This window comes from Asparagus officinalis, chromosome 8 (assembly GCF_001876935.1).
Source record: "Asparagus officinalis chromosome 8, Aspof.V1, whole genome shotgun sequence".
NCBI classification, from domain to species: domain Eukaryota; kingdom Viridiplantae; phylum Streptophyta; class Magnoliopsida; order Asparagales; family Asparagaceae; genus Asparagus; species Asparagus officinalis.
The window spans coordinates 30,035,060-30,047,069 of record NC_033801.1 but is presented as its reverse complement, the minus strand read 5'-3'; the positions used below and the strand labels follow the sequence as shown (position 1 = coordinate 30,047,069).

General features: G+C 38.8%; 1 protein-coding gene across 1 annotated transcript in view; it reads left to right on the top strand.

The window, feature by feature from the left end:
* The window catches only part of LOC109820480 (probable prolyl 4-hydroxylase 9), an 11,798-nt gene extending 1,565 nt beyond the window's left edge, over positions 1–10,233 (top strand). The window contains exons 3-7 of the mRNA XM_020386629.1: positions 5,937–6,039; positions 6,973–7,068; positions 7,362–7,427; positions 7,504–7,623; positions 10,099–10,233. Of these exons, the coding sequence (XP_020242218.1) occupies positions 5,937–6,039; positions 6,973–7,068; positions 7,362–7,427; positions 7,504–7,623; positions 10,099–10,185 (472 nt within the window). The 3' untranslated portion in view covers positions 10,186–10,233. The remainder of the gene's footprint in view (positions 1–5,936; positions 6,040–6,972; positions 7,069–7,361; positions 7,428–7,503; positions 7,624–10,098) is intronic.

The window sequence follows — 12,010 nt, the reverse complement described above, 5'->3', positions numbered from 1 at the left end:
GAAAGGTTTTTTTTTTTTTTATTTTGCTTTCTTAGAAGAATGAGGAATTTAATTCAATCATGTTGGCAGTGATGAGTTTATCTCTTTGCTCATTCATTCACTTTTCATTGCTTTTGAATACCCTCATAAAAGCTTTTATATAAATTAAAGGCTGCACATTCACATTTAGCCAGGGATATAAATCTAACCTCACAAATTCGTGGTGCATTTAGTTTTAAAATTGAAGATTTGAAGAGAGTGAGGCCTAAGACAACTAAAGCAACAACAAAAACCTTTACCACGTATATATTTACAATTGGCCGCACAACCCTTTTCTTAATCCATTCAGCTATAGTTTGAAGTGTCTCCTTGATGGAAATTAGTATTTAGCATGTTTTTTTCTAACAGCTTTAATTCAGACTCCGTTGGCCTACCTTAGTTTTTGCAATTCTTCGACTATGAGAATACAATTCCTAAGTAGTATCGTCCAAAGTCTTGTTCACCTTTCCTTTATGTTTAGCTTCTTACAACTGCTCATTTTTTATCCAAGCTATATGTTTATAAATAGCATATATTTGAAATGAATACTAAAAAAGATATCTAGGTTGTTCCTATTGTTGGGACAAACCCGGGGCCCAATAAAGCAGGGTCGCAGCAATAGTAGAGCAAAAGTAGAGATAAAATATTGGACACACAGATTTACGTGGTTCGGCACTTGATTGCCTACGTCCACGGGCAAGGATAGAAGAATTCACTATGAGGAGAAAACTCTGGAGTTACAATCTCTCTTTCTAAGAAGATACTCTCTCTATTTTTTCTCTCACACACTTCTATATAAGAAGAAGTTTCTGGGATGAGATTTCCTTAAGGATTTGGAGCCCTATTTATAGTTTTTTGAAAAACACTATGCACAATAAAATATTAATATTTTACTGTAGCAGTGAGCCCCACCATTTTGTTTTCTTTTTTCCTTTTCAACATTGGCTGCTGGGTGGGTTGGTGCTTGGCTTCATTAGGCGCCTAACAATCTCCCACTTGAAGATTTGATTGAATATCAATCATATCTTCACACCATTCTTTCTATCTTGCCATCTTCATGTTGCTTACGTCTCTGACAGACCACAAGAGGATCGACACCAAGTAAATTTGTCGGTATGGACTGCTTTTGTTAAAAAAATCTGTTAGGTTGTCCTTGGTGTGAATTTTCTGCATATCCACTGTTTCTTCTTCCACTTTCTCACGAACGAAGTGATACTGAACTCGAATGTGCTTGGTCTTTGAATGAAAGGCTGGATTTCTTGCCAAATGCAAAGCACTCTGACTGTCACAAAATAGAGAAATCTTCTTTTGTTCATAGCCAAGTTCCTCCAGCACCATCTTCAACCACATCGCTTCTTTACTAGCTGGTGTAGCTGCTACATACTCTACTTCTGTTGTTGAAGTAGCCACAACTGACTGCAGTTTTGAAACCCAGTTTACAGCTCCGCCAGCAAGTGCAAACACATAGCCTGTGGTGGATTTGCTATTATCACGATCACCTGCATAATCAGAATCAACATATCCACTGACAATAAAATCAGATCCTCCATAACATAATGCAACATTTGAGGTTCCTTGAATGTATCTTAGAACCCTCTTTACAGCATTCCAATGCTCTTTACCAGGATTCGCCATGTATCGACTAACCACTCCCACTGCTTGTGCAATGTCTGGTCTTGTACAAATCATCGCGAACATTAAGCTTCCCACTGCTGATGCATACGGCACTCGAGACATCTCCATCCTCTCTTCTTCACTGCTAGGACTCATACTGGAGGATAACTTGAAATTAACAGGAAGTGGGGTAGAAATTGACTTACAATCTTGCATGTTAAAGCGTCGCAAGATTTTCTTCAAATAGTTCTTCTGAGAAAGCCAAATCTTCCTATTAATTCTGTCTCGGTAAATTTGCATCCCTAGAATCTTGTTTGCAGATCCTAAATCCTTCATTTCAAATTCCCTAGCCAACTGAGCCTTTAATTCTTGGATACGATCTTTGTTGGGGCCTGCAACCAACATGTCGTCAACATACAACAATAAGATAACAAAGTTATTTTCACCAAACCTCTTGAAATATGCACAAGGGTCTGAATTAAGTCTGTTGTATCCAAGGCTCATGATGAATGAATCAAATCTCTTGTACCAACACCTCGGCGCCTGCTTTAGACCGTACAGAGATTTGTTCAATCTGCAAACCAAGTTCTCTTTTTCTTTTTCTTCAAAACCTTCTGGTTGGAGCATGTAAATTTCTTCTTCAAGATCTCCATGAGGAAATGCTGTTTTCACATCTAGCTGCTCTAGATGTAAGTCAAATATAGCGCTCATAGCGAGGACTATTCGGACTGTTGCTAGTCGAACTACAGGAGAAAATATTTTATTAAAATCAATACATTCTTTCTGAGCATATCCTTTTACCACCAATCTAGCACGATATCGCTCCACCTGATCATCGTCGTTTCGCTTGATCTTGTAGACCCATTTGTTTCCAATGGTCTTTCTTCCTTGTGGCAATGACACAAGTTCCCAAGTCTTGTTCTTATGGAGAGCTTCAATTTCTTCATGCATTGCTGCCATTCACAAAGATGCATCTGTGCCATTTATAGCTTCATGAAAAGTTGATGGCTCTTCATCTTCTATTAGAAGACAGTATGCAACAAACTTCTGGAGCCTCGGACTCGACTGGTTCTTGTACATCATGCTCCGGTGTTGCTTCAGAAGAGTTCGGATCATCTTCTACCTAAACAGCTACAGTCTCTGAGTCCTTCTTTGAACTGCTTTCTTTCTCTTCACTTTGTAGTTGGTTCTCTATAAAGATAACATCTCTGCTGATGATAACCTTACGGGTAGTGGGATCCCACAGGCGATACCCCTTTACTCCATCAGCATACCCTAAGAATATGTATTTTCTGGATTTTGAATCCAGCTTTGTAATTTCTTGGGCATTATACATTACGTACACTGGACTTCCAAATATATGGAGGTTGGAATAATCAACTAGCTTGCCAGTCCACATCTCCATCGGCGTCTTCAATTGTATTGCAGTTGATGGAGATCGATTCACCACATAACAGGCGGTTTTTACTGCTTCCGTCCAAAAGACTTTTTCCAGATTTGCAGTTGCCAACATAGCTCTTGTTCTTTCCAACAGAGTTCTGTTCATCCCCTCCGCCACTCCATTTTGTTGAGGAGTATAAGCCGTACTGAATTGTCTTTTGATGCCTTCATGCTTGCAGAATGCTAGGAATTCACCGTCTGTGTATTCTCCTCCATTATCTGACCTCAAACACTTGATCTTCTTTTCAGATTCAAGCTCGACCCGCGCTTTGTAGGCTTTAAAGACTAAGAACACATCCGCCTTCTTCTTGATAGGATACACCCAACATCTCCTGGAGTAATCATCAATAAAGGACACAAAGTACTTTGCTCCTCCTAAGGATGTAACTGGTGCTTGCCATACATCAGAATGAACCAGTTCCAGAATAGCCTTGCTTCTAGAACTCGATGTGTTGAACTTCAGTCGATGCTGCTTGCTTGTAACACAATGCTCGCAAAATGGAAGAGCTACCGAATTAAGTCCAGGAAGCAGTTTCTGATCGGAGAGAACCTTCAAGCCTCGTTCTGACATGTGGCCTAGCTTGCGATGCCACATCATGGATTGTTCTTCTCCACGGCTGGTTGATGCCACACATGAATCAGCTTCCTGCAGAGTCTCTCCCTTGAGCATGTACAGATTTGCAGTTATCTTTTCTCATTTTATCACCACAAGCGCCCCTCTAACAATCTTCATGACTCCATTTTCTATATGAGTCTTGCACCCGAGCTCATCTAATTGTCCCAAAGACAATAGATTCTTCTTCAAGCCCTTCACATGTCGCACATCTTGAATGGTGCATATTATACCATCAAACATTTTAATTTTGATAGTACCAATACCACAAATCTCCAAGGCATGATCATTCCCCATGAATACAGATCCTCCTGAGATAGGTTCATATTTGTGAAACCAATCTCTCCGAGAGGTCATGTGCCAAGAGGCTGCTGAATCTAGAAGCCAGACATCAGCAAACTTTTTTCTGCCTTCATCAACAGTGGTTGCTCCACTGAATAGAATTTCACCATCCTCTGACGTGCTGACAACGCATCCTTGAGATGTTGATGGCTCTGAAGACTTTTTATCTCCACTCTTCTTGTTGTGCCAACACTTTGATTTGATGTGCCCTCTTTTGCCACAGTTGTAGCATTTGATATTCTTCTTACTTCGTGATTTCGATCTACCATGGGCATGACTCCCACTGGAGCCACGTTCTGTTGATCTTCCTCTCGTCACCGATAAGGCCTCCGCTTGCTGCGAACTTGTCTGCCTGTCTTCCTTGTTCTTGCGCCGATTTTCTTCCTCCAGAATAGCGGCTGCAACATCGTCGAAGACTAGATTGTCCGTGAGGACGTTGTTCGTCAGGTTGATGATGAGTTGATCATACGAGTCAGGTAGACTCTGAAGTAGAAGTTATGCACGTTCTTTCGCACCAACTGTATATCCCAACGTTGTGAGTTGGGAGAACAGTGTGTTTAGGGTGTTGATGTGGTCGGTCATCGATGTAGATTCCGCCATCCTCAGAGTGTAAAGTCTCCTTTTTAAGAAGATTTTATTGTGCATGGATTTCGCCTCATATAGCTTTGTTAGAGTATCCCAGATCTCCTTTGCTGTCTTCTTCTCCTCTATGCTTGACAGCACCCCGTCTGCTAATGCCAGATAGAGATTTGCAATAGCATTTTCGTCCATCTCGTTCCACTTCTTATCATCTGTGATGTCGTCCAGCCTTGCACCAATGGCCGCTAAGCAATTATCTTTTTTCAAGATAGCTTTTATCTTCAACTTCCACAGTGAGAAATTACTCCCGTCGAATTTCTCAATATTGAACTTCGCCGTCATTGCTTCTACCACAAACAGTAACTTCTTACTATTTCACGTAAATAGTACTGTATTTATGAACAGTAACCGTACCCGTGAATAGTACCGTACTTATGAATAGTACTGTATTTGTGAAGAGTACCGTACTCGTGAATAGTACCCGTCACCTCCAAAGGGTAAGTGATAACCTAACTTATTTTCTGATGTGGAGGATCCACCTTTGGTGGCAGCCACAGAGCATACGATAAGTAGATATATACAAGTACTCTAAGTTGGCTCTGATACCACTTGTTGGGACAAACCCGGGGCCCAATAGAGCAGGGTCGCAGCAATAGTAGAGCAAAAGTAGAGATAAAATATTGGACACACAGATTTACGTGGTTCGGCACTTGATTGCCTACGTCCACGGGCAAGGATAGAAGAATTCACTATGAGGAGAAAACTCTAGAGTTACAATCTCTCTTTCTAAGAAGATACTCTCTCTATTTTTTCTCTCACACACTTCTATATAAGAAGAAGTTTCTGGGATGAGATTTCCTTAAGGATTTGGAGCCCTATTTATAGTTTTTTGAAAAACACTATGCACAATAAAATATTAATATTTTACTGTAGCAGTGAGCCTCACCATTTTGTTTTCTTTTTTCCTTTTCAACATTGGCTGCTGGGTGGGTTGGTGCTTGGCTTCATTAGGCGCCTAACACCTATTGCTATATGTATGGATTCCCTTACATAGTTAATCCTTATCTCACATCTGTGGAGATTTGAGTTACTTAATAAATATACTACTTGTTTATCTATTCTTGGCCCTCAAATATGGGCTCGATATGTAAAATAAGCCTGGTTTAGACTTGGACTTGAAACTAAACTGGCTCGGGCATATGAGTCTGGCCTGAGTCTGGCCATTCCGTCCCTACTTCTGGATGCTGTATATTCTGTTTGTTAGGTTATTCAGCAGAATTCCTCACGATGCTATTGACTAAACTTTCTCACTTTTGGCTTCTGACATCAGTACAGGTACCTATATCCATTCATCTGAAGACCCAACTGGAATACTGGATCAGATTGAGCAAAAGATGGCGAGGGCTACAATGATTCCAAGAGCCCATGGAGAGGTAGAGTCGTAAGCAAATTCTCATTAGGAAAATGATTCCTTATATATGTTACTACTATTTATTTTGAAGAACTACGGAGAGGTAGAATCATAACTCATAAGGAAATTCAGATTAGCAGAATGATTCCTTATTTTACTAATGATTATTAGAATTATAGTGCTCAAGCATTTTTGTCCATTACTAAAATCTATGTATAACCTAAACGCAACATTATTTGCTTTCTTGTATGTTATGGTGGAACCGAATCTAGTGATAAATTGAAATGCAGTGATATTGGACCTGAAAGTTTTGGAGAGTATTAGTCAAGATACTTTCAGTACATATGGTATGATTATGGCAATCTTATAAGTCATAAATCAATGTAGCTCTTTACTTAGACCTTTAAAGATGGATATACCCTAAAATTGTTTGCCTTCATAAGTTTAGTTTGTGTTTTTGCATTTCTTGTCTATTAAAAGTGCTTACACGAGTTATTGGTTGTTGTAAATTTTGCATATAGGCTCTTATAGATGGTCACTTCTTCTGAGTTAATAGACTAAAGTAAGATACTACATTATCTTCTACCTATTGTTTTTCCACCATAAGTCTTATTGTCTGCGGCTTGTTCTGATCTGGTAATTAACTTATGATACAATTCAAGGCTATCATAGGATGTGATATTGTACAATCCTCAAACATTTGGTGTTTGCAAAGGTGGAACACCAAGTTTAATATGTTAGTTCCTAGCTGCACGTAGACTACCAAGGACGGTGCCTTTCCATATAGCTCACACAGTCTCTAACATTTTTTCCTATTTATATTATTTATTCTTCACTTTATGTGGAATATTTCTTGATTTTAATGTATTCATCATAACGTCTCCTTCTTTTGCTGGATTTATCCTGTTGTATTCTTGAATTATTGATAATAATCAACAACATTGTACTGTTACAGGAATTCAACATTCTCCGCTATGAAATTGGACAAAGTTATGCTTCTCATTATGATGCATTTAGTCCAGCGGAATATGGCCCACAAGAGAGCCAAAGGGTACATACCTATCTCATCATATGTCTTCTTTTAAGAATCATCAGTTGCTTCCACAAACTCCATTTCGACATGTCAAATGAATCACAGCCAAATAACGAATCACATGATATTAGGAGAATAATGTGCTTGCGATATAAATGATATGAGCTAAAAATATAGCATGCTTTGCTTATGAAGAAGCTGCATTTAAATTCATTGAAGCATGTTATGATTTCTTTCTGTCGTTGGTTCCAATTCTACTGCTATATGTATCATAATTTCAGGTAATAAATATAGTTCTGTCATGTTTATAGATGGCAACTTTCTTGTTGTATTTATCAGATGTTGAGGAAGGAGGAGAAACTATATTTCCATTTGAGGTAATTAATAAGTTAGAAAAACCTTAAACCAAGCTTATTATATGATACATATTAAGGATCGCTCTTGTGTTTGCAGAATGGTTTGAACATGAATATTGGTTATGATTATCGGAAATGCATTGGTTTGAAAGTGAAGCCAAGACGAGGCGATGCTCTTCTATTTTACTCACTGTTTACTAATGGTACAATTGATAAAGTATGTCCATCTCTTTATATATTACCTGAATTTTTTATGGCACAATTGGTAAAGTATTTTACTTACTGAATTCAAATGGCAATGTCGTTCTATTGCTTTGAACGTGAAATCCTCTATTCTCTTATTATTATTTTTATAAACTAAGTGGCTGCAATGGCCCTTTTTCCACGGTTCCCAAAGGGCACAACTAGATCCTACACATACATACATATTTTGTACTACCTTAAAGTTTGCTCGGAGTAGATATCCTTTTTACTCATATTATTATCACAAACTAATGGGCTACAGTGACCGTTGAGACTGGCTCAGAATTGGGTTATGGGAGGTCAAGGTTCGAGCAGGATTATGACCTTTGTATAGCAAAGAAGGGAAATATGTTTTATTGAGTTAATGACTACATATGAAGGTCTTTTTGCTACGTTTTATGAAAGGTCGATTCCCTTTCTTGATTTTAAGGTCATCCTTTTTGGGAGTTTTAGCATATTAGTCCCTACCAAATTTTCTATTCGGCTATTAGGCATCCAAAAATGCAGATATAGCTATCACTAACAATATGATACCTACTTGATATGAATCCTTCCTTTCTCTTTCTCTGTCCAAATCTAATACGTAACCATGAAGATTAATCAAGATTGTCGATGCCACCTTATTGTATCCCTACTTTAATTCCCTACGTAAAACTATATATCCACTAACCCCTTCACTTTGGGTTAATTGGATTCACGCCCAGTACTCCCTGATACCCCCTAAACTGTTTTTTTAACACTCATATCCCCTGAACTCTAGATGTATTTCCCAGTTAGGTTGAGCTACCACATGGGAATCACGTGGCGGGAAATTATTTCTTGGCCTCCAACTTAACTAAGAAGAACTAAAATGCCCTCTCAGTTGAGGGTACAAAAGTAATGATCATCATGATTTTCATATCGCAACCTAACCTTAAATTACTGTTAGCCGGGTTTCAGTAGATTTAGGTGCTAATTGTGGGGTATAAGTGGCTACATGCTCATAGTACACAGGGTGTATCTGCAATTAACCCTTACAATTTTGTAGATAGAACTGGAAAGGTGAGGAGGCAATATTTGTTCTTATCAGGTTGAGATTGGTTCCAAGTGTGGACAGAGATCAATTGTAATAGGGAACTTGGACGGAGAGGGATAATAGTGTTGAGTTGGGTGGTCTTGGAGAGATGGAGAAAGGGAAGGAGCTGAGGAGATAGCGGAATGAGTTCGGTTGTAAACAGAGAAATATCAAACTTATCTGCGTGTACCAGAGAGCTGATGGCCCTAGACAAATGGCACTGGATAAACAAATGTAGCAAAAAGAAAAAGGTAAAAAATTTGCGTCATGAGTCGATCTTTCGTGTCAACCAACTGAAGATAATTAAACTGCAAATGAACATATCTTGCTTTGAGTTATCCCGAGCAACTCAACGCGACTGGAGCATCTGTTGAACCCTTTGATTTGAGATAAAAGGGGGATCATATATCCTTTTTCTGCCCCCTTTTGATTTGATGGATCAATGGCGGCTATGGTTGTGGGTTATGTAAGGGTAGAAGATATGAAATGGAAAGAAAGGGATGTTTTCGAGAGGGAGACAGTGAAGAGAAAGGGTTCTACAGCGATTGCTAGGTTGATCAAAATGGAGAAAGGAGGAGGTATTAACGTAAAACTACTAGTGATAATTAGAGAATAATTGACTGTTTCTTTCCTTTAGAGATGCTTTTTAACTAAGGTGACTTGTACCAGGTGAACCATAACTGGTTAGGAACTCATGTTACAGTTTGTGAGAGGCTAATATCCAAGTAAGACATTTTCTAGAGACCTACATCCTTAAACACTTATTTTAAGTGTTAAGATTTTCTTCATCTGTATTCTCTCGCTCTCTAAAACCTGTTATGTTATGTATTTTGACAAACTAAATTAGTACTTTGTACCCAACTTGAAATTTCATAACTTTTAACTCCCTCAACAAGAATATGTTCTACAAATATATTTGACTAAACGAGTGGTTCCAAGTAAACAATAGTTGTATGGGTGGAGGTATGGTATATATTCTACACATGCTTTTAACATAATACTTCTAAATGATTATGCTTTTTATTCCTCTGTGTGTGTGCGCGTCTTTCTCCAAACAAAGGCTATAAATAAAGACTTGAAGCTGTGACCTCTATAAAACCTAACCCTATTTGTGCTCCACACCTAAGCAAAGGTCATATCGCATCACTCACCACTAAGGAAACTCTCATAAACTGAAACACCATCCGTAAAGATTTAGAGAAGTTTTGAACTATAAACTTTCCATAACCCAAGCTCATCACTTCACCATTGAGGACTAGGTTTTACCTAGCTAGCTTTTCCTTAATGAACACCATAGATGCATGTATTTATTTTAATAAAATGCAATTTTCAGACGAGAAACCCTTATCTTTCTGCAATACATCATATTGAGCATTGTTAATTCTTTCGATACAGAGATCGCTTCATGGGAGTTGTCCAGTGATCAAAGGGGAAAAATGGGTTGCAGCAAAGTGGATCAGAGATCAAGTTCAAGACTACTAAATATCCTTGAGCTGTCCAATTTTTGTATCTTTTGATCACATATGTGGACATCACTTTAACTGATGCTATGCAACATTAGAAAATAAAATAAAATAAAGTTTTACCATCAATACGGCTATGACATGCTAGGGAATTACAGAATCTCACTAGCTTAATGTGAAAGTTATCTACAAAATTGTTGCTTTACCTTCACACTTTAGCTACTACCCCAGTTTATGGTGTTACCATTGGCTCAACTAACTACTAACTTTGACCAAATTTGTTTCATATTTATTGGACTCCAACTAACATATGGATCTGAAACCTCTTTAAGATGAAAAGCACATGAGAGTTTTGCAGGAAATTCTTGAAGTTATTCTTGTGCACGGATGTTTTCAGATTAATAATATTTTGAAGTGAAAATTCAAATTATTGAGGTAGCTGTTAACAATTTTGCAATGTTGGATGGTTTTGAGTATCAGTGATGTGCATGTTGCATGTTTGGTTTAGTTTGTAGGTGGGGGTATGTTCATAACTGGTAGCTAGAAAGTGGTGTTGGGACAACAATATGTACAACATTTGCTGCAATCTAAGATTTGGCTTGACATGGTTTCATGAAGAAGAAAACTTGCTATTGAGGGGTTTCTATAGAAAACTACATAGGAGAGAATGGTGACGTGCTTCCCACTATCAACTAATCAATCAAAAACTCTATTTGTCACGCGAAGATGGGTCCCACCCTCTATCCCTTCTCACGCGAGATGGGTTGTGTGCCCATCTTCGCGTGACAAATAGCAGGGCTCTTAATCAATGCATTAGAATACAGTATCGGTGCAATTACCCAGTTTGTATCAATGTAATCAGATCATTGTGATGATAATGTGAGTGTTGAGTTAGAGTTCTTAGATTGTATGTGATCCACGTAGTTTGTTCAAAAGAAGAGAAACGTTGTTCTAAAGAAATGGCGAAAGAAGCTAGAAAGAATCTCAGGAAAACGGCCAGGCAGACTAGCGGTCAATCGCGAGTCAGCGGCGGTCGACTGCGAACATGCACAAATGCTAGGCAGGAGCTGGATCTGAAGACGGTCGACCGCCGGGGTCGACCGACAGAGACCCTGTAGGATTCTGGGTCTCAGGAATCAATTCGGTCGACCGTCACGGTCGACCGCGTCATTACTGTAAACATTTATGCTCTCGGGAATTGGTTCGGTCGACCGTGGCAGTCGACCCGATACCTACGCAGTCAACCGTCGCGGTCGACCGCAGGCTATTTGGGCTGGGCTTTGGGTTTTTAACCCAGTTCGTTTTGGAGCTGATATATAACTCTAATCCTGATTACTTAGGGTTAAATAAATTACATTTTTTTAGTAGTCTTTTGGAGAAGATTGCTGTATCCAATTGTGGGAGATTTGTGAGAGATCTAAAGTTTTGTTTTAGTGTTTGATCGGTGAGATTTGTAACTCTATTTTTATTCTCTTAATTTCTAATAGTAAGAACTCTCCCCTCCTTGCCCTGTGGACGTAGACAACTTGCCAAACCACGTAAATAGTTTGTTCTTGCTGTGATTGTGATTTACTTATTGGTTATGATTTATCTCGAGTTATTGTCTGTGTCGCCTTGAAGCTTTCGCCGCGCACAACGGGTTTGGCTTAAGGCTTGTTTGAAGGATTCGCTGAAGGATTCCTATTTGAAGAGTTAGATCGATAACATGAGTGAAACAAGCACATCGGGATCGTTTCTTACGAGACGATACATAGTTTGAGCATCAATAACATGAAGATCGATGTTCCGAAGTTTCATGGCAAGATCAATTTTAGTTTGTGGAGGTGCCAGGTGATGGATGCATT